The 26,594-nt window shown below is 44.1% G+C and overlaps 3 protein-coding genes across 4 annotated transcripts in view; all 3 read right to left on the bottom strand.

The window, feature by feature from the left end:
• Positions 1–4,433: 4,433 nt before the first annotated feature.
• On the bottom strand, positions 4,434–5,797 carry MCIDAS (multiciliate differentiation and DNA synthesis associated cell cycle protein). The gene is made up of 3 exons (XM_071425956.1): positions 5,597–5,797; positions 5,341–5,451; positions 4,434–4,922 (listed from the first exon to the last, which is right to left on the bottom strand). Exons 1-3 carry the CDS (start codon positions 5,795–5,797, stop codon positions 4,434–4,436), a joined length of 801 nt encoding a protein of 266 aa, XP_071282057.1.
• Positions 5,798–9,031: 3,234 nt separating this feature from the next.
• On the bottom strand, positions 9,032–10,570 carry CCNO (cyclin O). Its single transcript, XM_071425954.1, is given in 4 exon segments — positions 9,032–9,775; positions 9,933–10,118; positions 10,204–10,509; positions 10,511–10,570. Coding segments are annotated over 4 exon segments (1,038 nt in total). The 3' UTR covers positions 9,032–9,289.
• An 809-nt stretch (positions 10,571–11,379) lies between these two features.
• DHX29 (DExH-box helicase 29) overlaps positions 11,380–26,594 on the bottom strand; it is a 29,811-nt gene continuing 14,596 nt past the window's right edge. For both annotated transcript variants that reach the window (XM_071425408.1, XM_071425410.1), the window contains 12 exons: positions 26,342–26,462; positions 25,291–25,375; positions 24,600–24,688; positions 23,864–23,992; positions 22,980–23,055; positions 21,124–21,348; positions 19,165–19,301; positions 18,465–18,558; positions 17,436–17,738; positions 15,990–16,121; positions 14,350–14,446; positions 11,380–13,623 (listed from right to left, as the gene is read on the bottom strand). In XM_071425408.1, the coding sequence (XP_071281509.1) occupies positions 13,568–13,623; positions 14,350–14,446; positions 15,990–16,121; positions 17,436–17,738; positions 18,465–18,558; positions 19,165–19,301; positions 21,124–21,348; positions 22,980–23,055; positions 23,864–23,992; positions 24,600–24,688; positions 25,291–25,375; positions 26,342–26,462 (1,544 nt within the window). In that variant the 3' untranslated portion in view covers positions 11,380–13,567. The remainder of the gene's footprint in view (positions 13,624–14,349; positions 14,447–15,989; positions 16,122–17,435; positions 17,739–18,464; positions 18,559–19,164; positions 19,302–21,123; positions 21,349–22,979; positions 23,056–23,863; positions 23,993–24,599; positions 24,689–25,290; positions 25,376–26,341; positions 26,463–26,594) is intronic.

Here is a 26,594-nt window from a genome sequence, read left to right as displayed (position 1 = left end):
TTGAGGGACAAGGTAGACCCAGTCAGTTCACAAAGCTGAAAACTGTCCAGCTGGCTTTAGATGTCACTGAATGAGAGAAATCGCCACTACTCTACCTCTACACTGACCTGCTGATGGTGGAAAATGGACCAATGGAAAAAGACCAGTTGGCAGTGCAAAGGGAAACCCATCTGGGCTGCAGAACTGTGGCACCTCTGCCCAGGTGGAGAAGCTGGCTGTAAAGTACATCACGTAGGTGCACAATACCCAGGAGCTGGGCTACTGAAGAATATCAAAACAATGGGGAGGTGGATCGAGGTGCCAAGGTTGAAGTGTCTCAGGTGGATCTGGACTGGCAACAAAAGGGTGAATTATTTCTGCCTCGATGTACCTATGATGCCTCAGATCACCAGGGAAGAGATGCAACATCCAGATGGGCTCGTGATTGACGGGTGGATTTAACCATGGACACTCCCTGGTTATCCCAGACTGTGGTTCCATGAAGTTTAACATCCAGCTGGATTTAAATCATAACCCTCACAGGCAATCACAACAACAATTTACTGGGTGAAAAAGAGAATAGACTCAAAATCCAAGTTGACTTGTTTTAGCAAGGGAGTTCTAATTGTAGCTGCATTATCCACATAAGAAATCTGGAGATTTTACCAAAAACAAATGTTTTCATGTGTTTTCCCAACACATGAAAAACCTTGAAGGCTTTTACTGGTTTATTCTTCATAGTATTTTATTTAAGATATAAAGTAAATATTGAACATAAATAGTCACTTGCTATCAGAGTTTGAACAGGTGCTAGGTGCAAGTCAGACTTTAAGAATGATTTTGCTGCAGCTATGAAATAGTTGTGCCAAAGCAAACTACAGCCTCTTTTGACCTCATTAGCTTCAGTTGTTTGTTGAGGCTGTGCAATGCAAAATGCAAATAATGGCTGCTGACCAGAAGTCAGTGTTTAGAAAAGATGAAGAGTGCTGCTGCTGTCATATGAAGAGGACTGGAAAATGCTTGCCTTTTCCTTGAAGTTAGACACAGGGGTATTTTTATTTAGAAAAATATTCAGGAAAACAAGGGAATGAATGTCAGTGAAATCCAATCTCTCTGCAATCGCTGAAGAGCCAACAGGAGTAGTTTAGTACTGCTGCTATCACTGATAGTCATGTTAGAGTCTGGTCTCTACACGATCACCAAATGCCCGAGCATTCCATCTCAATGCCTGCCTGCCACCACACAGGATCTGTGGCAAACTGGCAGGAACATCAGTTGCATCTTTGTGATGGAAATGGGTGGGACTTGCCTGAACCTGTGTGCTTCAAAAACAGTGACCAGAGCAATTAAATGACACCAAATGTTTGCCTGTGTTTACATACAATTTGATAATGAACATCAAAGCAAGAACATTTATATTACTGGCATGTGGAGAGTAGCTCAGACTTGTGAATGGGCAATATTTTCTCTTTATGATCCATTGAAGAGCCCTAACAAGCCCTGCAGGAAAATGCCATGCTGACACTCAGTATTGGATATTGTCTTTTGATCAAGGGATGAGCAAAATTGCTGATTAAAAAAGGCTTTCACAAATTCTAGCTATAACAAAAACCTTATGCCATTTCTAAATAACTCCATCCAGGTCCCTCCTGCCCTTTTCACCCTTAAAATTACTGACTTAATTAATATGCACCTACTTACTAGAAGTTAGCTCTCTTTCTAGAATGTAGTTTTAATCAAGCTGTCCCTTGAGGTCTGGTGTTTTCCTTTAATTAACACCTAAGGATTTTACCCACACAAAAAAAGTTCCCAGACAAAGTACATATGAAATTATTGTGCTTGTCTTCAATGCATGAACTCACTAGACCCTTACCCTGGCACCCCAGAATTAAAAGGTATTTTTCTCTTTCACCTCAAAATGTTCCAGTTGTCTGCAATTCTGCACCATCATACTTCCAGAGTCACACATCCCATGGCTTGGCACCAGCAGGGAAGGGAAAGGTGGAGAAAGCTTACCTAACATGAGCAGGTAAAACCCTCATTAAATGTAATTACATCTACTTTACTGTATTTCTGCTGGGGTCTTGGCTAGCTCCTTTCACCCATTGCATGGACAATGCACCACCAAGGGGAGAAAATCACAGTGAGCATAACCCACAAACCAGCATGTTCTTCAGTTCAGCACACCTGCATGTGCAGGGGCTCTGCACAGATCCTCTCCCATACAATAAGCATAAAGCATAAAATGTAAAACCACAAAATACAGCAAAAATTGGACGTGAGGGTTCCTAGAGGTAGCCTTCCAGCTTCTCCGAGGTCAACTTCTGATGAGACAAGCATGAAACATGGGCATCAAGGGACCAGGCTTTGCTTCCTGTGATCCCATCAACTCCTGCCTGACAGGAGTCCTTTTAATTTACTGTTGTCAAAACCAGTAATTTGGCTGTTTTCATTTGTGCAAGAACTTTGCCCATTTTTTATGCAGCTCCTGTATGGAAGTGGATGGATAAAAATCAATTTAAAATACCCTTTTATGGATTAAAGGAGATGTATCTAGTGTACTGCTAGAAATGTTTATAGCCTAACACCATGACCATGTTGCATACCAAACAGTTTTTATCAGTGTGTATCTGTGTCTGATGCTCCTGTGAGTCTCGCTGAGAAACATCTTGCTCTCATTAGCCAATTTTTGGCCTTTCTGATTAATAACTCTTCAAATTAAATAGACTTAAAAGTACATTTATGATCATTTTCTAGTACTTTTAGATTACATCTCAAAATTAATCAAGGATCCTCTTACCATAGAACACTATGAGTAAAAGTAATCAGTGGAAATGCCATAGCAGGTTCACTGAAAAAGTGGGTAAAAACATATTTGTAATTCTGAAAAACTTGAAGTAGCAGCAAGATCAACACTAGTCACAATCCAACAGGGTGGTTATTTCATTTTTGCATCCTACAAGAAGTGTACACTTTTACTGTGTCACTTCATTTCTGAGGAATTAATATTCTTATGAGCATTACATAATTGTACATATATATGTGTGTGTGTATATATATAATTGTACATATATATATATATATATATGCTATCTTTTGTTATTAATTTATTCCCTGTTGAATTCAGTGCAGAAAGAAAGATTTTGTCTCTTCTGTCTGCTGTCAAAACAGAGCTTTCATACAGGATTTTGGCCAAAGTGGGAAAGGTCTTCTGCAAAAACGTAAATGTCTCTGGAGTCATCCCAGGGTTGAGGCCACAGCATCACAGAAAGAGCTTCAGCATCATTCTTGCTAGAAAAATGTCAGTGCTGCAGACATGAAGGACCTCAGATACTCAATGACCACTTCTGCAGTCTCCTAGCAGCCATACAACTACATGTTGTGCTGGCAACAACAACTACTCGCCTTCCAAATACATCACTGCTTGTCAAAAGCACAACAGTATGGACCCATGCAAGGACACTGGAAAAGCTGAATGCTGAAAAAATGATAACTTCACAGGGAGAAAATCCCCACCCTGAGTGGAGCAGTGTGTCACTTGTGTGCCACAGAAATATAAAAATATAAGGTACTGTTTCATGAGTGTTATTAGTGGCTTAGCTTTCAAACTAGTGGGTGAAATGAAATGTTTCTCCATGAGACTCACAGGAGCATCATCAGACACACAGATACACACTGATGAAAAGTGTTTGGTATGCATCATGGTCATGGTGTTACGCTATAAACATATTTCTAGCAGTACACTATCTACATCTCCTTTATTCTGTTACTCTTTAACATTTCTCTTTACATAAGTTAGTAACACTGACTAATGTTAAAAGTAGCATGTATTATTCCAAAACTTTCCATCACTATTCTGTCAGAAATGCTTTCTGCTATCTCTGCTCTAATTAAAGTAAATATGCATACCTGCTGCAAAATGACGTCTACAGTGAATCTGCACGAATAAAATGGCAATTTTAAGCATCATTTAATCATCATAACAAGTACAAATATACACATACAGTTGCACACATGAACGATACGAGTACACTTTGTAAACATTGGGTGTAAAATTCCACGATGGAGCAGCTGCATCGTTTTTACCCGCTTGGGACGATCACTCTGCTTTCAAACTGGCCAACTCCAGCCACTGTCCTGTCAGCTATACTTGTCTGCTCAGCTGACTAAAAACCTCTGGATAAAACCGGGCAGATCTTCGCTTGATTTCTACTTTCATTAGCGAGCTACTGATGGCAAGCTGCCGGGCCAGGAGCCACGGCGGTGCGGCGCAGGACCCTCACTGGGGCACGGTGCCTCCGCTGCGCTCTCCCGTCGCTTCTCCGGCAGCCGGGGGGAAGCGCGAATACCCCTTTTCCAAGAGAAAAAGGGGAGCGTACCGAGGGCTGGGGTGCGCTGCCAGCCGAGGCCGCGCTCCGCCCTGCCCGGAGCCGGGCGCCCGGAGCCGCGGGCTCTCAGCGCGGCACCCATCGGAAGCGGTGCCCGCCGGCGGCAGTGCGGAGAGTGAAGGCGTTTCCCTGCGGGAAGGCCAGGGTGCGGATGGCGCCCGCCTCGCCGAGCGCGGCCCGCAGGCTGCCGCCCCCCTCCAGCTCCCCGCCGGCGGGGCGCGGCGCGGAGCGGCCGGTGCGCAGCCCGCGGAAGGCGCCGTGCAGGCGCGGGCCCGGCCGTGGGCGCTTGGCTGTGGGGCTGCCTCCCGGGCTGTGTCCCGGGCTGCCCCCGGGGCTGCCCCCCGCGCTGTCCCCCGCGCTGCCCCCCAGGCTTCGCAGGGCGGCGCGGCACTTCTCCGACACGGCCCGCAGCATGGCATCCACGCCCTCCGCATCCTCCGGGCCGGTCCCGGCCGGGGCAGCGGCGGCGGCGGCGGCGGGCGGAGGAGGTAAAGGATGAAGAGCAGGAAGAGGAGGAAGGACTGTCCCGTCGGCGCTTTGCGGGAGCATCAGCGTCTGCCGGCGAGAGGGAGCGCGAGTTCCGCGATCTGCACCGCACAGCCCCGTCCTGTTTCTCACCACACTGTGCTCCGCCGCTCCATCCCACACCGCACGGCCCCCTCCCACACCCCACTGCCCGGCCCCGAACCACGCTGACCCCCCCACTGCCCTGCTCCACCCTGCACTTCTTTACCCACCCTGTACCAATCCACCCCGCCCTGCCCCACGCCATCCACCCCACACGGTCCCGCACCACGCAATTCCCACAACCCCACACTGCACAATCCCATTCCACATCTCCCCCCATTCAGCCCTGTCCCACCCCGTGCTGCCTCACCCTGCACCCTATTCCCCCCTGCTCCTGACATCACACTGTCCCCCAGGACAAGCTGGGCCGCCGGGCAGCCAGGCTGGAATGGTGAGCAGCACTCACGTCAAGGACAGCAGCCAGCTGCCTGGCCTGACTTGCCAGCTCCTTCAGCTGCACGTTGCTCTCCCGCAGTGTCACCAGCTCTTCCTGCCTCTGTGTGAGGGTCTCCTGCAGCTACAAAGGTCAAATGGGGAAAGGGCTGGTTGAGGCAGCCACATCGTCCAGGAGCCAGGGGATGCTGCACGCCAGGGCCCTGCAGTTGCCTCAACAGGATGTGACAGAACACAGTGTAGGATGGGGAGGGCTTGGGGGTCCCTACCTGGCTGTTTGCCTCCAGGGCATCTCCCAGTGCTTTCTGGTGCTGGTCTGCCAGGTCCCTCCAGCACGGCTCAGGGGAAGACAGGTTCTGTGGGGGAACCTGCACCAGCACGCTGCTCTGCAGCTGCGAGGTGCAGGGGCCAAAAGCCACCTCCTCACCAAGTGAGAAAATATAGTCAGTACAGTCCAGTGTTGGTGGCATTAAGGTGGATACATCTGGAAGGAATAGCCACAAGTGTTAATTGGAGGTATTAATGTCTGTTCCCCCCAAACCCAGCACACCATTCTGGTTCTAAACATCCCTCTGGAGGTTCCCTTTGGACATGTCCTTCTGAAATGCTTTTACTCTACTGTGACAGCTGTGCAACCTGAATCTGTTTGGAATTAATTTGTCTCCCGTGGGTGAAAGCTCAGTGACAGCTCAGGTCTCTAAGGGGGTGAGCAAGAATGCACTACCTCACAGATTGTCCCATGGTGGGACAAACATGCAGTGAGTGGGCATCCAAAATTCCAAAAGCAAAGCAAAAAAAAAAAGGAGACTGAATGTAGCATGACTGCAAATGTGCACACGCAGGTACATTTGGCTCAGGTAGGGAAAAATATCTACTTACCAGGTATAAAATCACCAAGGGTATCCCTGAATTCCTGGAAATCAAACTCTGGCCCATCCTGGAAGCAGGGACCCTGGCAGGGGTGAAGGAAATGATCCAGTGAGCAGGGCCCAGGGCTCAGACCTGCCCACACCACTGCCCATACTGTTTCATCAGTGTCTGCTGCCTGTGCTCAGCACCTCATCTCAGTTCCAGCATCCCCAGGCACCATCCCCTTGCCACTTGCAACCCATCTGACACATGGGACAAGATGCTGTCCTCTGCTGTGCCCATTTCACAGGTGGGAAACCTGAGGCTAGGAAGTTGCCAGCACCCATCTGCTTGAGAGAGCTACCCTTTCAGGTGCCAAGTGCAGCCTAGGCTGTTCTGAACTGTAGGTTTACCTGCTGCAGGGTCACAGGGCCAGCTGGGGTGGTGGGAAGGATGGGGGCAGAGGCTGCCAAATCCTGCCAGTTGATGGTGCTGAGCACTGGGGACAGTCAGAGACAAAGGTGAGTAGCACGGGCAGGGGTAGACATAGCAAATGGGGCATGCCAAAATGAGAAGTACGGCTGGGGAACATCTTCGATGTGCATGGCCAAGTAATGCAAGGCTGGGAAACGGGGTGCAAAGGCACCAGAGAGGATACAGCGGGGTTCATGGAGAGAGGTCATGGCCAGGGGAACACGGTGGAGGGTAAGGTGTGGGTATCACGGCTGGGGAGCACGGTGGGGAACACCAGAGGGGCGCAGAAGGAGGAACGGGGAAGGGTACACGCCTGGGGGTTAAGGCTGTCTGCCGCAGGCTGACTCACCCAGGGCGGGCGCGGCGGCGGCGGGCGAGGCGCCGCTGCGGCGAACACGGGGCGGGGGAGCTCGGGGGCTCAGGGCGGCCGGGGGCGTCCACGCCGTGTCCCCGCCGGGCCGGGCCGACTTCTTGGCTGGGCGGGCGGGCGGGCCCTGGACTGTGTTGGGGCAGATACTGCCGAAGGCTCGGCGGCGGCCGCCCTGCTCCATGCTGGCGCCGCGGCCCCGGCCCTGGCCTCGGCTCCAGCTCCGGTGGCGGCGGGCGCCCTCCGCCCCGCGTCCCGCTCGGCGCCGCCCCGCGAGCAGGGGCGCGGGGGGCCGCGGCCATGGCGGGGCTGCCCGCCCGCCTTCGCCCTCTGGGGCGCCGAAACCTCCCGCCGCCGCCCCGGGCCGCGCCGCCCGCTCCCGCGCCCGCGGAACCCTTCCCCGCGCCTGCGGAGCCTGGGCGGGCCGAGGGGCTGCCCGGAGGGAAACGCGAGCATAGGCGCTGCCTGCCCCGCCAGCACGGCCGCCCGGCCCCCAGCAGCTCGGTGCCGCGCTCAGCCCCGCGGCTCTCTGCCGGGCAGTGCGGGCGGCAGCTTGGGGGCTGGGCTGGTTTTCATAATGGTGTTTGTTAAACCTCTCTAAGGAGAGGGTCCGTCTGCGCTGAAAGCCACGGGGGACGGCGGCGGGGCGGGTGTGGGGTGTGTTATGTAGGAGAAAAAAGCCCATCAATGGCATCTTGAATGTACCGATCCGCGCACCTGGGAGAGGGTACCCTCGCACCGGCAGACGGTCGCACCCGCTGCTACGGCATGTCCAGCTAAAATCACCGACGGGGTTGGCGGAGGTTGAGCTGCCCTTTATTCCCCCGCGGTGGTCTTGTAGGTATTTTTTATAACAGCAGCGTGGACAAGGTTTGCTCGTTCTGCCTGAGGGCAGGCAGGACTTGGAGCGCCGCCCGGCGTCCGAGTCCCCCCTGCGCTGAAAGGTGAGCACCCCCTAGGGCAGCTCCAGGTCTTTTAACACTGCTTTTGTACACAGATACAAATGAAGAAAATGAAATATTTTACAACACTATGACTGTTTTCTGTCTTTGATTGTGCCAGCCTGCTCAGGAGCGTGCATCTGGATATAGACCTGCTAGAAAACTAAACAAACAAACAAACAAACAAACCCAGCTGTTGTTATTATTCCACACTCTGTTTTCCTACACTTATGTCAGTGTATCTATTTTGTTTTCCGAGCCATAACGAAGCCAGCGGTAGCAGTTTGAAACGGGTGAAATAAAACCCCATAGACTGGCTATAGAGCAGGTATTTTTTTTATCACAGCACTGGAGGTGAGGGGGATTTCTTCACCCACCTTTGTCAAGTGCTGTGGTTTATTCATACAGTAAATATTGCTTAATATTGCTACGTCGTTATAACATCATCATATATGTACCGGAACTTATTTACATAATGTTATCTCACGGATATAAATTGTTCTGTACTGTGCTTGTGCTTCCCCAATTTAGGTAGTCTTGGTGGTCTTCTTCAATGAATGCTTAAGGTGTTCCTCCCATCTGAACTTTTCAACTTTGCCTTCAGAGCATGCACAGTTATGGTGTTCCTTGGTCTTTCTGGATCTAACTGGTCTAAATTCTTAATTTTGTGGCTAATTTGCTTTACATTTGCTAATTACTAATTAGTTCATCCTGCTGCTTCTCAATATAGCTATACCTGTCTATTTTTGAAACTATTCACCTGGTGAGTTTCTGTTTATTTAAGCATTAAGCAACTAGTTAACCATATACTGGCTACTACATGGTCTAGAAAGTTATGATTTGGGTTATATTGGTATCTTGTAACTCAAGATGTATAAGCATCTTGTAACTTTGACTCAAGTTACATAGGCATCACAGGGAATGACACTGTTGGGCATGTTTGTTTTGTGGGGGATTGTGTTAACTGACAGGGTGAATTCGTTATGTGCCAATGTATTTCCTCCCAGCTGCATCTGCATACTGCCAGCCAACAAATGTATAGAGGTAACAAGCAGAAAAGAGTTTACTCAATATTCAGTTGGTCCTTACGTTATCTTTATGGACCACCCTCCAATTAAATAACACAGTACGTGAGATTCAGTAAAATATTTACATGCTTGACTTTAAAAAATACAGCAAAGGGACAGTGTAGATAACATGACACATAAAACCGTTTGCAAAATGCCATCTAATTTTTAAGCTCCAATGACACTAAGGCTTAGTGGATCAGACTGCACCGACTTTGTGGAGCACAAACGCCGAGCCAGAGCCTTCTCCACCACCACCCGCTGTCAGCGGTCATCCCCAAGCCAGGGGCACTTCTGGGCCACCTCCGAGGGCAGGAGGAGAGACAGGGACCGCCCATTCAGAGACACCAAGAGCTGAAGCTGCTCCATGCAGTCCCGCAGGAGCCCGTCCGGGTAGCCGCTGATTCGCAGGTCCAGGGGGCTGCGGTGGCGCAGGAGCCGGTCCGCAAGCCCCAGGCTGCTGGCGGCCAGCAGGGAGGGCGCGTATTTGGTGAAGGCATAGTCAGCCAGGCTGAGCTCCGCCACGCCCGCCGCCAGGCTCCGGGCGTCCGCCGCCTCCCGCGCGTCGGCCCCCCGAGCCTCCAGCCGCACCTGGCTGAAGTGCTCCAGGAAGAAGCTGACGGTGGGCGCCGCCAGGTCGAAGTCCAGGCGATGCAGGACGATGCACTCCAGGTTGCGGAGCTGCTGGCGGGTGAAGGCGTCGCAGCAGAGGGCGAGGAGCTCTTTCACGCTAGGAGGGTGCACCTCCACCTGCGGGTGGGGACAGGAGGGAGTGGGGGCGCTGCCGCCGGGAAGCAGTGCAGGGGAGCTGGCGCGGAGCCCGGCCTGTCCGAGCCCCCCCTCAGGCCGGCCTCAGCGGGCCGCCACCCCCGGTGGTGGGGCAGCCGGGGCCCAGGGCCGCCCCTACCTGTTTGCAGGCGATGAGCAGCGCTGTTACCCCCAGGAGCTGGAAGCAGTCGGCGGCCACCGGGGTAGTGGCGAGAAAGCGGTCGAGGATGTTGACGGCCAGGCAGAGAGCCTCCAAGGAGAGCCCGAAATGCCGGTGCACGGGGATGAGCCAGCTGACCAGCTTGCAGCGCGCCTCTGCTGTCACCTACGGCACCGGCAGTGGAGGGATCAGGCGGGGCCGACCCCGGGCTCCCCCTCCCATTCCCCGCCGCCGGCCCCGCTGCCCCCACCTGCGGCTGCCGGGCGAGCGGCTCCCGCGGCTGGAAGCGGCTCTCCAGCCCCTTGCGGGAGCGGTACCAGCTCTCCCCGTAGTCGCGGAAAGCCTGCAGCTCCTGCGCGTTGTCTCCCACCTCCACCGCCGTCCCCAGGCGCCGCCGCCATGCCGGGCGCCGCGGGCAGCCCCCAGGGGAGCCGCCGGGCCCCCGGCGCTCCGGAGTGCCGCCGCACCGCCCGCTCGCCGCCGTCACCATGGGGTGGGCGGCCGGGCCAGGTCCGCTCCGGTCGCGGCACTGGCTATTTGAGCGGAGCGGTGGCCGCCAAAGGTGTCACCGCCCGCCTCCCGGGCACCCCGCCCCGCCCGTCCCGTCGTCTGGGCATTTAGGGGATCACCGTCTCCAAAACAAAATCCGAGCCACCGAAGCGTCTGTCTCTTCTCTGCCGCTTGCCCTCGGGCAAAAAGACCATGGAGTCGCAATGTGCCCTCCCGACCACGGCCTCCTCGCTCTCCCGCGGCACAGAGAGCAAACCAGACAGCAGTGCCGTAAACCCACAAATGCGGCCAGCTGAAGCTGCTGCATCGATTTTGCCATTAGCAACGCAGGCGTCTCTCCAGCTCCTAGCAGTTCAACTCAGAACCTCGTGAGCTTTAACAACGACCCCTCACTGCCCGTAAGTAACACTTCCAGTGTAGGTCACCAGAAACAGCACAGGAGGACAGCAGGGGAGAGAGCCAAGAATGCTGGAGCTCATGCTGCAATCTGGGTCTCAGTTACGCTTTCATCCATGGACTATTTATGTGATAGGGCACTATTTTAAACAGCTGAAAGCAGGGAAATTAAAACAGTCCTGTACTCCAACCACCCATTTATAGTGTGTTAGAGATGTGGAAAGACCTGGAGAAAGAAAACCTCTTCTGGGTTAAGCACTGGGAAAGATGGCAATAGGAAATAAGAGCTTCAAGAAGCCAACGATACAGAAGAAAAACGGGAGGAGGTGGGAAGTCTACAGCGTGAAAAGCAAGAGGAGGAACTCCTCTCCAAAGTGAGGACAGAGACCAGGAGAACATGCTGCCTTTAAAAAAAAGAAAGAACACATTGCAGACCACAGTTGAGACTATGGTGACAAAGATCCAGAGATACTGAATGGTCTTGTGTCTGACAAATGCTTTGAGAAAAGTAACACGGAAATGTTAACGGAAGTCTTTATTAAATAAATAGAGCAAAAGAGAAATTTCATCCACCCAAAAGAATACAGGCACAAAAGTTGCTCGTGTATACTGCAGAAGCAGAAAGCCAGTGTAGCATCTGTTTTTTTGTTTCCTGGGTTTTTCTTTTTTTTTAGCTTTTTTCTTTTTAAAGTTAACTGTGCTTAACTGTACACCACAGTGTGACCTCCTTAATTTGTTTTACAGAAAATTGTTGCTCACAAAGAAGATCGTGCAATTTCCCAGTTATTACAATATATCCCCTTAACTTATTTCAGTTCTTTATTTAGAAGATTACAAAGCACAGCATGCTAGAGAAACACAAATAATAACTCTGAATTTCAACATTACCACCTGTAAATGGAAAAATCCTCTTATTTATCACAGTTGGATAAAGGAGAAGAACTCAAACACAATTCACACTTTCCCTAGGATTTAACCATTTAAGACCAACAACTCATTTGCAAAATTCAAACCCAAAAGAAAGAGCAGCTTGCTAATAACTGAATTACTGAGATATATTTTTCTATTTCGTGTTTCCAAAGGACACAAATAAAACATCTCAATCAAAACATCAAATAAAACATCTCAACCAAAATAAAACATAGGAAATTTGTTTAGGGTACAGATTTAGTTTATATCTTCAATGAATAAAATTTGCAGGTTTTGATTTCAGTGTGGGAATATTGAAGGCAAAGTTGAGATCTTAAGATCTAAGATCAAAACTTCCAGTTCAAATTCTTCCTCGCCTAAATGGTGTTGTAAAAAAAACCCCAAAAGTTACTTCCTGTCTCCTCTGAAATCAGGACTACCACTACATTATCATTATACATAAAAGAATAACAGATATGATCCCTGTTCCTTCAGAGCTGTTAGCAAACAGCTTTCCTCTTCCAGAACTGGTGTAAGAGCTAATGTGCACAAGCTGGACAGCAATACCAGTTCTGCTGTGATAATCTAAATGGATAGGATCCATGTATTTTGCATTTTTATGTATTCAGTTTCCTGAATGCCCTTCCTGTACGTGATTAACCTCTGCTGTATAAAATCTTTATTTTTCAGATTAAACAAAAGTTGTCATCTACACTGTGCTTCTGTCTGTGAAGACAGTTCCTATTTGACTGCAACTGTTTAATGGCAGATCCTCCCCACCAATACATTTTTTATTCTTGAAAGCTAAGTTGGCAATTTAAAATTGTACTTCATAATTAGAAATAGTGTGGATAGGTGGAAGGTGAGACCATCTGATTCATTAAGCTATTCAGTTAAGGATTATTCAGTATTGAAGAAACAAGAAACAAAGGATCACACAGACATCCAGTCATTGTGAGCAGGGTAGGAGAAAACTGCCACTGGAAGTTTCTACTAGGAACTTCTCTGGTATTTCCTTGAAGAGGGTCAATGTGAATTTTGATCAATAAATGAAGAAAAAACACATGATCATCTCTTGAAGGGGGCCTGGAGAACTATGCAAAATTTAACACACAAAAAAGTATAGTACAGTTGCAGGAGTTGCAAGGATCAGGGTAAACAGGGAGGAATAACTGTGCAAAGAGGCACATCCCCCTCCTTGGGAGGAGCTGCTGGTCAGTACACATCTCACTGAGCACTCATTCACAGCAGTCCATACTATCATCTCATAGATGCTTATAGAGCATCTTCTCAACATAAATCATACAGAAAAATTAAGACTTCTCTAAGATGTCTTGGTTCAATACTGTAAATTTAGTTCCAAAAAAAAAAAAAAAAATCATCACACACATAACCCATATTAGAAACATTTGTCTTCTGTTTGCATAAACGGAATTCGACTCAACTGAGATTCAGGATTGAACCTTCAATCATCAGTACACATTGTACTGATGGTATGATTAGCACATTAAGTTAAAAAAGAGAAATAGCTGTGAACAGTTCATAGTTTGAAAAAGCTGCTTGCAGTTATCATTCATACAGTCAAGACAAATGGCACCAAATATAGTGTAAAGGCTAAACATATCCAATGTTCATCTTAAAATTGATAAAAAGAAAGGCTGATCCTATGCAAATCATGCAGTCTATCCCCATCATGGCTGATATCAACCACACTAAGAATTTAAATACTTCCAATTAGTGTTGGAATGCGTATTTCCCCTACAATTACTGAAGATCTGATTTGTTACTGAGTTCTGATTTCAGTTACCATTTTCTGTTTTTATCAGCTCTTTGATGATGTATAAGACCTTGTCATCTAGAAAAGAAAAAAAAAAACACAGTGTGAAAAAGAGCAACTTAATTCTCAAAATGCCAAAAACTGTAAGAGAAGTCTAGCTCTTGGCAACTTAAAATTCTAATGTTTTAGGCTATGCCAGAATCTAAAGCAAAACAAGTGATTACCATTTGGCAAGCAAAAGGACAAACAGTATGTACACAGTACCTCATCATAAAATTATCTGATGAACTGCTGATGACCATTTCAGTATTCCACAAGAGATTGGGAAAGTCGTGGGTTAACTCCAGATACATCAGCATACAGAACTCCCTTTCTTCCCCACCTACAATATGCTCCTGAACATCCAGTGTCCAAATTTTAAACTCTGCTCTGCTATCCCTTACTTTTGGGAACCAACAGGCCATTGGTTAACATTGATTTTGAGACAACTTGCACAACACTTATAAATCATCTGTGCCACATTCTCCACACATAATCTCAATTCTATTTTGAGATGCTTGCCTCACCATTACTACCACTACCTTGAATGCTGTTACCAGGGATATCTTTAAAATGGCAGTTGTGCAGATCTTTGTACATCTGAGGTGAGCCACACAATACATGCAAGGTTAGTAATGACTTTCTGGACACCTCTTAATGGAACTTTCATGTCACATGCTACTGTGTGAGGATGCAGTGTACTAATTATTCCTCAGTTTTGCTACAAGGTCCATCTAAGAAAGAGTACTGCCAGCAATAAGTTACCTTCAAGTGACATTTTGGGATTTTCAAGCTTCTTTTTCAAAACAGACTCAATGAGAACTCTCAGCTGTTTGAAAATTACTGCTATCTTAACAGGAGCCTATAAAGAAAAGACAAACATTTCATCATCAGACATTTCACACCAAAATATAGATCAAAATTTTACACTACATATATATAAACAAGAGTTTATAACAAGATTCCTGCAAACATGATGCACATATGTGATTTTTAATGGTAATGATAATCATGATAGATAGTGTACGCATTAAATGACTGTGCTTACATTATGCCATAGCTTTAGGTACCAGTTGTTCACAGTATCAAAGCCTGAAGAACAGCAGCTGAGAAGGGTAACTTAGAATGTGTTCCCACACAACCAGCATAAGAGGAAATTATTACTTCACCAATAAGCTGCCCAATTAATTGCCTTTTTACTCCCTAAGGTAACAAAGTTCAAATTACACTTACACCTGAAATAAAACAGCTATGCATTTGCCTCTTGGGAGGTCCGCCAGGCCTCCTGACAAGGCAATCACAAGCCTTTTCTAAATGTCACTATGAATTTGGATACCTAAACATGAACTCGCTCCCAAAAATATTTCATTTTGTCCTTTCCTCCCTATTTCAATCTTTGTTTCATTTATATTCTGCCTTTGGTACAAAAAGTAGTTGCTACAGCAGAAGCACAAAATGCAAGGTATTTTGCTTAGCATCTCAGCAGAAAAGTAGAAATTCTGCAACACTGTAAGATGTGATTAGCCCAGCAACTGCACAACTGTAGCCATCCAGGGACCAGAAAAAGAATCTCTAACAAATCCACAAGGGACCTGCTTGTTAAAATTCCCTGTTCATGAAAATCAGTGAATTAAATTAGATGACTGCTTACTTGGATCAATAGACTGCAAAAAATTGTTTTGCTGCTTACAGCTGTCTTTGAGAGTAGCACAAGGCCCAGAGCACAGAAGGAGCACAGAAAATTGTAACCATGTAGCTGCCTGGATAGCATAATTTGCCATTTATCAGAATTTACAGAGGATCTTTTTATGACAACTATTTTGTCTGCAAAAATATGCTAGGAAAATGCTCTTAGTTTTCCAGTTTCTAAGTAAAACTTATACACGCAGAAAGGAAAAAATCAAATCAATAAAACCAAACACCCCAAGCCCAAGTAAGCAGCTATTTTACAATTTGGATTTTTTTTTCCAAGCAATTCTGTCTGCACTATAGAACAGTATATACAGTAGCGTGCTAAAGGTAAATACGTAGTTACAAGATTGTAAAACTATAAGAAAGGGTAATATAAAAACAGTACACTCCTCTGCTTTTAGTACAAGCTTGATAAAAAAAGGTTTAGTCTGCACCCATTTTCAATACCTTTTCTGAAAAAACACTTTCTTCTTGGAGAGGATACTGATTTGTTGCACACCGCGTATGACAAGTCTATTCTTTTGAGTGTGATTTATTAAGATTTCATTACTTGTATATAAAATTTCCCATCATTATCTTAAATTCTCTCCCCTTTCTTCCCTCTTGTCTCCATCTCCCATATACAGTGATCTGAATCAAGCTAATGTATCAACTATGTAGTATGAAAACTCATGGAATCACAAAAGGTGATTATAGTTATAACTCCAGTGCACCTGAAAATGGATCCAACCATCAACTGTCAGGAGACGCTCGCGATGCTGGACTTCTATATCCCCACCAAAAAGCAAAATGGGAAAGGGGGATATTAAAGTAGTTTCCCTCAAATACACCTTGGCATACCTCACCTGCATATAAACAAACACAAACAATTAAAAACATCAACAAAAAATTCCAATCACATAACATTCTACAACACTAAATTTGATTGCTACTTCTACAAGCAAGAAATACACTTTTTTCCTTTTTCAAGATGCAACCAAAACAAGTTACTGCAATCGATAGCTATTTGTCTGCCTTACACCACATAAAAAAACTAATTCTAAATAAGTGACAGGTTTATATGCTAGAAGCTAGCTAAAGCCACAGTTATCTTCTTCAAGCTCAAATAGAGACATAACATTAACCTAGTGGTGTTCATAGAAGCAACACTAGAAGTAGTAACTCTACTGAAGCAAAAGGCAGGCAAAGCTCTTTCATTATACATTCTTCTTGGGAACTGTTTTATCACTTTATCTATATCCACATATGCACATGCATAAATGTGGTACACACAGACACACACACTGCATGAAGTATGGGGCTCAGCATATGCTGATTCTGGCTTTGGAATATCCCAAATAAAGACAGAATGGGGTGAAATGAGTTGTAGTGAGAAGAATGGACATAAAAAGAGTGCATCTTCATACAGAAGTGCAGGCTTAGCTTGCCCCAGTCTTCATGGAATAACTTACCTACCTTAGCTGCTGTCTTGTCATCACACTATGATGTTCTTGGGGGTCAGGAAATATTTTCAATTCTCAAAAAATACTATCACTTTATATGCATTAAAAAGTCTAATACTTTCTGCTTCTCCACACTAAATCCGGCCATTAAACAACTGTCCAACTTTTGTTGTACCGGAATTATAACTAAATACAAACACTTCAGTTTAGCAAATAGCTGACAAGATTTTCATTTGAAGAGGAAAGAAGTTAAAAAAATGCAACTCACTTAGGGAGTTTAGCTGTCCATTACAGAATTGGCTCTTTTATTTTATTACTGGTGTATGTCAGTACCAAGTTTCAAAACCTCAGAATAGTAACAAAGCAGACTTTGAAAAATTACTATTACATATTACTCTGTAAAGTGCTATTAAAATCAACAAGACTCTATTTAAAAAAAATCAATGATACTATTAAGTTAAATGATACACAGAAAATGCCTTGCATTTATAGCTACCAGCTTCATCATGAACAGATTTGTCCATGACCTTCAGCTTCCCCTTCTTTTTCTTCAGCACTCAGTTGACCCACTTTTATGAACTTTAGGATCATTAGATAATAACACTCTTGAACATAAAACAGTAAGATATTAAATAACATACACCAGTTTGAAGTATACTAGAGGCAGAACTCCACCTTTACACAAACTACTAGCAACATTCACTATCTTCAACTTACCTTCTCCTGGTAAAGCAGCCATCCATAAGTCTGCAAGTCTCGATTTACAGAAGAGGGATGAACTTGAGCTTTACCCTGAGCAGTTTCTACCATGCAAGCCAGCTTCTCTGTAATATCCACAGACTTTGCATATAGTATTTTTCCTACGTTGTCATATAGCCCTGCAGTCAACACAGCTTTAAGAAGAGCTATTTCACTGAGAGACAGGGACTGTGTGGCTCCATTTCCATCCCCTCCACAATGTGTTGAAGGTGCTGTAAACCCTGCTGCTCTGACCACCCTTATGAGTTCTTGCTTCACGTCCTGAAATTAGGATAGCATTAGTAAAGTTTTGAATTAAAGAAGTTACATACTCCACTTCAACAGCAGGAAACGACGCTTCATCTGAATGATTCATGTTCTCCAGGAGAAATGCCTTACTAGAATAATCACTTGTATTTTCTGCAGCCATACTGGAATCCTAGCTATTTCTATGATAAAAACATTACTTATAACAATCTGATATCTAGAACATAGGATTAAATATGTGGAAATATATATTCTGCAAATACTAAATCTCTACCTGCAGTTAAAATGAAAAGATACATTTGCATCAAAGATCCAATTCTGCCTAGAAGTACTCAGTAAACCAAACTCAATAGGAAAGACCAACAAAAACAATTTCTCACCAAAAATAAGAGGCCATTCGTGTACATTTGTGGCTCATCTTTCAAATTAACTGTTGTTATTTGATATCAAGAATAATATAAATATGTTAATCAATAAAGTTTTGATTCTCTGATGAAAGTAAGGCCTAGCTTCTCCAATGGCAGCAACTACAAAGCTGTTTACCAAAGTGCATATCCAAAACTCAAATACAGACACAGCTACCTTGATTGAGAGTGTGCATTTCATCAGTCCCTAAATTCCACTTGCTTTTATGTTGTCCAAATAGTAACTGCCATATATCATGTCTTTAAAAGGGAATGACATTTTCAGAGGGAAATTTTAACAAATAACTTTATGAGTACAGAGCATAATAAGTTTTACCTCCAGAGTTAACAGTGAAGTCCTATTAAGGAAATTCCTTCTGCAATAAGTCATTTCAGCACGATACCCCCCTTCCTGTCGGGCCCTTTTCCACCTAAGGGAAAAATAGTGAATGTCTTATTACAGCAAGAAACCCATCAAGACTGCAACAGAAGAGGCACTAAGTTAAAAAAGAAAAATGTGTTTTGAAAAGCATTCTCCACTCTAAATTAAGTTGTATTAATGAAGATTAATTCTGCTGGTCTAAGGACACTCTAAAGAACACGACTGTAATGTAGATTTGACAGATAAAAGGTGATTTACTCTCAACCCCCACACATTTCTGTCTCTCTGAACAGTCAAAACAAAATTCAGACTTAGTGGTAATACCCTAAAGAGGAAAAAACCTGTATGTCATTTTATACATTTGTGCTTTAACAAATACAAAATATTCTGGTCAAAATACCACAAACAGCAAACAAAACACTAGGATAAACTGACACAGTAAACTTCTGTATGTAAGCAGGCATAGTTAAAAGGTATTGAAAACCAAAACACTAAGCAAACTGTCCATTTTGTGTTACAGTACTTGGCAATCTATTGTTACTCTGAACAGAAAAAACTTGAAATGAAAGCAGTTCAAAAATATTAAGGATTCTTTACATAACTGTATTATCTGTTATCTGCTACTAGTTATGAGCATAGGAGAATCATCACTTACCCCAGATAAGCATTGTAGATTGTTATATGGTCTGAAACTGCCATAGCTAGAGATGATTTTGCAAGATCTGCTTCATCTTTTCGACCAATAGGTGTAGTAAATGGGGATTTTTCTGTCATAACAGCAGCCAAAGTTGCCTGCAATTTTTCAGTACACATCACTTAGAAAATTTCAGGCTATTTTTGTGTTATAAATCTGTAAGCCTATAACAAAATTCTTCTTTTATCATTATCTTACAATTATGGGCTTGGGTTGCAAGGGACCTTAAAAATCATCTAGTTTCAAGCCCCTGCTTTAGGCAGGGACACCTTCCCCTAAACCAGGTTGCTCAAAGCCCCATTCAACCCAGCCTTGAACACTTCTGGCAATCAGACATCCACAACTTCTCTGGGCAACCTGTGCCAGTGTCTCACCACCCTCACAGTAAAGAATTTCTTCCTAATATCAAATCAAACCAAATGCTTCTTCAGTTCAAACCCATTCCCCCTTGTCCTGCTACCATATGCCCCTTAAAGAAGTTCCTTCTCAATGTCCTCAGATACTGAAAAGCTCCAATCAGGCCATGCTGAAGCCTTTTCTCCATGCTGTACAACCCAAATTTTCTCAGTTGCCTCAAAGAAGAGGTACTCCAATCCTCTCTGATCATCTTTGTGATAAACTCTGGACTCACTTCATCAGATCCACATCCTTTTTGTGTTGGGGCCACCAGAGCTGGATCCAGCACTGCAGCTGGGGTCTCATGAAAGCACAGCAGAGAGGAAAAATCCCCTCCCTCCCTCCCCTGCTGCCCACACTGCTCTGGATGCAGCCCACTGCACCCAGAGCAGTGTGGGCAGCAGGGGAGGGAGGGGATTCTGGACACTTCTGGCTCTCTGGGCTGTGAGTGCCATGGCTGGGGCATGTCCAGCCTCTCACCCACCAGCACCCCCAAGTCCTTCCTTCCCAAGGCTGCTCTGGGTCTGTTCATCCCCAGCATGTGTTGGTATCTGGGGTTGTCCTGCCCTGGTGCAGCACCAGTACTTGGCCTTGTGAGCTCCACATCTGCCCACTTCTGCAGATCCCTTTGGATGACATCCCATCCTCCAGGGGTGTCAAGAGCACTACTCAGCTTGGGGTCATCTGCAAATTTGCTGAGGGTGCAGTTTATCTCTTTGTCTTATGTCACTGATGAAGATATTTAATAAGTCTGGTCCCAACATAGACCCCCAAGGGCACCACTTGTCACTGATGGCCATCAGGGCACAGCCCTTGACCACAAGCCTCTGGATGGGACTGTACAACCACTTTCTTATCCATCTAATAGTTCACCCTCTGAATCCATCTCTCCCCAGTTTAGATGGGGGACCACAGTAAAGGCTTTGCAGAAATCCAGATAAACGAGTATGTAGCCTTTCCCTTGTCCACTGATGTGGACTTTCCATCATGGAAGACTATTGGGTTGGTCAAGCAGGACTTGCCCTTGGTTAAGCTCATGCTGGTGTCTTGAATCACCTTTCCTCCAAGTGCCATACTATATTTCTAGGAGGATCTGTTCCATGGTTCTTCCCAGGTAGAGAATTGAAGCTGACAGTTTAGTAGCTCCCAAGGCCCCTCTTTTCTACTTTTTTTAAAAGAAGATGGGTACAATGTTTCCCCTTTCCCAGTTACCTGGGACTTCACCTGACTGCCCTAAAAGTAGTTGCAAAAAACCTGGAGAGCAAGCCTGATTATCCACTGTGGAGAATACCTAGGAGTTTAGAATTATAGAACTGCTTTGAGTTGGAAAAGACCTTAAAAATCATTGAGTCCAACCATAAAGAACACTTATATTATTCCCCTCCATGATGTCCAGGTGCCCTCACCCTAAAGTAAACATTTTAACTTGCACCATCTTTTCAAAATGCACATTACAAGAAATCAGATTAATGGCAAAGAATTAGTAATTTCTATACTTTTTAAAATATCATTTTTTTCACTCACCACAGGATCCAAGCAGCCAAATATAGCGCCAAATATAAGCATTTTGCCAATCTTTACGTTAACAGGAAGGGCTGCAAGGTGCTGGCCCAACGGAGTCAACTTGGGCTCGTTTAAGTGACAAGCGCCAATCTTCCTCAAAAGATTCATTGCATTACCAATTACTTGCTGCTGTGGGGGATCTAATGCTCTAGAAAGAAAATCTTCAGGAGAGCCAAGACTGCATTTCTGTGAAGTAAAGGGACATATATTTCAATATAAAAAATTATTACAAAAAAGTTAGCTACACAGAAAACTGGAACACTGGTCTTGCATCAAAAGTTCACATTTCCTCCCGACCAAACAAGCATCTTGCTTCCTGGAAGGCTGACATGCCCCACATTAGGTTAACTAAACTTCACTGTTTGGAAGGGCTTCATATGGCATGACCACTGTTCAGGAAGTGTGTTACCAGTGATCGCTGATGAGCGGGGGACTCTCAATCCTGATGGGCTGCAGTTCAACCCAGCACTAATTTGCCAGGTTGCTATTCACATCCTACTCACTTAAGACATGGTGACAGGTAATGGAATTCCTCCCTTAAAAAGAAATCAATTAGGAGGCTATTAACAGAGTTTAAAATTGTCACTCTGAGGCAAACTGGAATCATATTCATAATCACTATTCTCTGAACAGCATGCTCGTATTTTACAGCAATCAAGAGCTGAGCAACTCCCTGACCTGTATGAGAAGCCCCACTAAATAACTGCATTGGACTTGGTTTGTAGTAACAAACCCTTTTAACTACTAGGGTCAATAATTCCAAAACAGGCAATAGTATGAAGGCGTAATTTGTCCAGAGGCATGCACAGTATTTTTAGCTAACAAGATGTATTGGGCTTGTGTTGCCAGGTTCAGGTAGTAGGGGCTGCATGGGCGAGTTTGGTGGGAAGCTGAGAGAGCAGCTTTCCCTACATCTAGAAAATGCCAGGTAGCTCCAGGGTAGATCCACTGCCCAAGGCTGAGCCAATCAGTGATGGTGATCATGGCTCCAGGAGAAGTTACTGCACAGAAACAAATTGCAGCCAGAGACAAGGAGGTGAGAACAAGTCTGAAGACACTAAAAACAGTGAATAAAGTAGGGGAGGAGGTTCTCCAGCTGCTACAGCCCATGATGAGGAAGGCTGTTCCCCTGCAGTTCATGGAGGTCTGTGGTGAAGCCCACATTCAAGCAGGTGGGTGCCTGAAGGACGCTGTGACCCCGTGGAGAGCTCACACTGGAGCGGGCTCCTGGCAGGACCTGTGGTGCCATGATGAGAGGAGCCCACACTGCAGCAGGTTTGCTGACAGAACCTATGACCCTGAGGGGGATCCATGCTGGAGCAGTTAATGAAAAACTGCAACCTGTGGGAAGGATTCACACTGTAAAGGACTGTCTCCAGTGGAAGTGACCCCAAGACTGAGCAGAGGAAGGAGTTCTCCCTTTCTCTGAGGAGGAATCAGCAGCAGAAATCTGTGATAAACTGACCAAAACTGTCATTCCCCATCTCCCTGTGCTGATGGAGGATAGGAGGTAGGGAATTGGGAAATAAAGTTATGACCAGGAAAGAGGGAGGGGAATTTTTTACTTCTCATTAACCTACTCTAACTTCATTGGTTATAAATTCAATTGATTTGCACAAATCAAGTCTGTTTTGCCTGGGACAGTAACTGGTGAGTCATCTCTGTGTCCTTATCTCTAGCTATGAGCCTTTTGTTATATTTTCTCTCCCATCCACCTGAGGTGGAGAGTAATAGAGGAGCTTTGGGGCCACCCAGCATCCAGTCAAGGTCAACAACCCACCACACAAGGTTAGCAATTCTAAAACCAAAAACCGTACCATAATATGAAGGCATAATTCCTCCAAAGGCACACGCAGTATTTCTGGAACAGAATATTCCATGAAGCTTTCAAATCTGCAACATCACAAAATATATATTCAACTACATCTTTGAATTAAACTTGTAAATCTGGTTTTTACCTAGTCATTCTTTGCAGTTCTTCTCTTGAGGGGCAGGGAAGGGAGTAGCATGGCCAAGCCATTCATACTTTGAATTAAGTTATGTGTGGTGGCTTTGAAAACAAGTTTTAGTCAGAGAGAGAAAGGCAGGAAACCCCAATTTTCAAAACAAGTCTGTAAAAAATGCTTTCACACTGAAAAGCCTTTTAGGGGGCTAAAAGGCACACTTCATTGGTTAGATCAAAAGACTTTAATGTTAATTCTTCCTCAACTGAAAGTCACTTTAGGTTTTCACAGAAGGAGGAAAAAGGTTATTCCACTGCAGTAACAGAAACTAACTCTGCAGTGACCCCATCTCATTCATAGAGATTACCTCCTCAGAAGCCTACAGATTTGTCTGATAGAAAATTCAAAGTTTAGGAGGTAAGGTTTGCACACATTTGATGTAAGCCAATCAGGCGGTGTAAAAAATTGATGTTCTACAATTTCCTGTGCTGCACTTTTCCTTTAATTATGAAATTTTTAAAAAAAAAACACACTACAGAAATATTAAGAATAAAACTAGCTTTTTCAAAAAGTGTGAAAGGCTACTCTAACACTTTACACATGTGATACTCAAATTCTTGTTTTGCTTGAGTTTTTTCCAGTTTTATCTTTCTGGTTAGCAGTAAGTAAAGTGATTTTCAACAAAATTTCTTGGATTTGCACAGGAAAAAACCCATGGTATCGATGTGATTTACAGAATTTGGCTAAGTTTACCATACCTGTCTCTCGTGTACATTCGGAAGCAGAACCCATCCCTAACACGGCCAGCTCTTCCTTGCCGCTGCAGAGCACTAGCTTTACTAACAAAGGTCTCTTCCAGGGAACTCATCTGACTGCTTTCATGATACCTACATTATAAAGCAGATTCAGATTTCAGAAATGAAATTTTCATGTATCTATAACTTGAACACCAGCATATTGACAATATATCTAATGAGCAATTTTTGAAAATACATTTAGTTTTGAAAACCAAGCATATCTGGGAGGAACTGTGTATTATAATACCTTGAATACAAGTCACTAGTGAAAGCATAAAAACTGGAAAATGAAAGCTTTTTTATTTCATCACCTTGGCAATTCAGAACCATTCTAACACATTGTGTAGGGATTTTCACATTTAAAGTGTGAAGAAAAATAACTTTCAAAACCTGAGATAGCATAAAAAGTACTTTCTTGATTTTTAAAACAGTACTTAATCATAATTATCCATACATTATATCCATTATCTATGAACTTCCCTTGCTCTTCTCACCATTTCAAACTTCAAACATACATCCCAAACCTGTACCCAAAACTGCAAGCTTTTAAATGAGGTTAGCACATTTCTGCATCCAGAACTCTAATTAATAGATAATTACAAAAAGGATTGCTCTAAGTTAATAAAGATACTACAAAATCCTTGCAGCTCTATCCTCCAAATATGTACAGTGTGACTGATGAAAATCAAACCCTCACCTATTTTCTTTTGTTCTCCCAGTATCAATTACAAAGACAACATCTGGTATTGTGATACCCGTCTCTGCTATATTGGTTGCCAAAACAATCTGGAAAGAGTAACATAACATTAAAAGAAGAATTGGAATGTGTAACATGTTTCAATCTTTATATCACTATTATGGAGTAAGTCTGGTTAAATTTTTTTTTTACCCAAATATGTTTCCTTAAATAATCTGACAAATAAAAAAAACCTACATGACTTGGAAAATGGTCTAGTTTTCCCCAAGGAGAGAAATTAAAAGTTAAGAAATAATTTCACATTCACATTTTGCTTTATAATCCACCAAAATTACTGCTTAGTACCTGCCAAAATTGATCAACATTTAATTACATAGTTTGGCAGTAAATAAAATAGTATTTCTCCAAGATAAAAGCCATAGTTACTGGCTAACAGTAGTTAAAATACAGGTAGGTAAGTAATAATTAAGGAAGATTACAGAAAATATTTAAGTTTAAGAATTTGTCCAATATTGTCAGTATTTTCACAGCACATGGTCTTCTATCCATTATGGACCACTAAGTTAGAATTGTTTTTTGCAGAGAGGAAATTCTAGGAACACCCAGTTGTTGTGTAATTCTGTATGATAACAATTCAGAGTTGCACCCACAGAAAATTTCTCTTTTCAGATGTGAAATCTGTAAATATTACCTTTCTAATACCAAGAGGAGGTATTGTAAATGCAGCTGCTTGATCTTGTGTTGAAAGAACAGAATGCAAAGCTATCAATCTGTGCCTAGAACAAGAAATTGTAATAATAAATAAACATTTATCAAATAACACGGAGTAAAAATATAAGACCAGTATAATGACAACATGTGGAGAAGAGTAGACAATTCAAAGAGTAAAACTTTGTATGATTACATATGAAAGTCTGCGTCATTGTTTTATTACAATAGCTAGAAAAAATAACCTAATTAGTTCATAGGGATGTTCTCCCATTCAGTAAAAATGCAGGAAAAATAGTAATGCAGAACTGCTGGTTACTTTACAATAACAGTCTAGCAATAAAGGGAACTAGCTGTTTGTAAACCCAGGTTCTTTAAATTGTGCTTCCAAGAAAATGACCGTAACAAATACATGCAACTTTGAGTAATAGAGGCCTTCAGAGATGAGACCACCACAGAGACTGGTACTTTCCTTCTCTTCCAGACCTTTACATCTCAGTCCATCCACAAATATTTAACAATTGACTGCAATTGTTCCTTTTATGCAGTTATGCTGCTAACTTTTAGTTACCCCAAAAAAATTTTGAAATTATCTGTCACTACAACCCTAGGCCATTTCTCTTGGTAGATCCAGATGCTCTGGAGCTCTTCTCAGGAAGTAGTCACTTCCATGTAAACAGTAAGCCACAGAAATCTATATCCCAGGTATGGCAGCTTCCATACCCTAAGAAGTGGAAAAGAAGTAGTCAAGTGCTTTTGGTTACATAAATTTGTTGAAGAATAAAATAGAAAGCAATGAAAGAAAATGTACCATACCATTCCTAAGTATCTGTCATTGTTGTTGAGTAATTTTTAGACTATAGCAGTAAGAGTACATTTGCATTGTAGTAAAAGTACATTTGTAGCAACATTAGCTCAGAGGTGTAACTCTCACTTGTCTTTACAAGAATAGCAAACCTTAATGAATATGTTTGTTGGGTTGTAAATTAAGAGTATTAACAATACACAATACTTAAAAGAAGTATCTGCATTACCGGTCGTGCAAGTTAAATCTTCTGTCAGTTGAAATGAGATCATACAGCTGCTGGATATGAGCAAGGCCTGGTAAAAAGATCAGCACAGCACCTTCAATATTCTTGAACTGGGGACTTCTATCTGCAAAATAACAGCACAAGCATATAGCTAAAACAAACATGCATGGCAAAGAGTTTCACAGAACAACAGGAACGAATGCCAGGCCCCTTAGTTAATGCTTTTAAGGATCTTTCCTATGAGAATGAAATCAAG

Source organism: Agelaius tricolor, unplaced genomic scaffold (assembly GCF_023055355.1).
Source record: "Agelaius tricolor isolate 1412-34295 unplaced genomic scaffold, bAgeTri1.0.p SCAF_4, whole genome shotgun sequence".
NCBI lineage: Eukaryota > Metazoa > Chordata > Aves > Passeriformes > Icteridae > Agelaius > Agelaius tricolor.
This window is presented reverse-complemented; position numbering and strand designations above follow the sequence as displayed.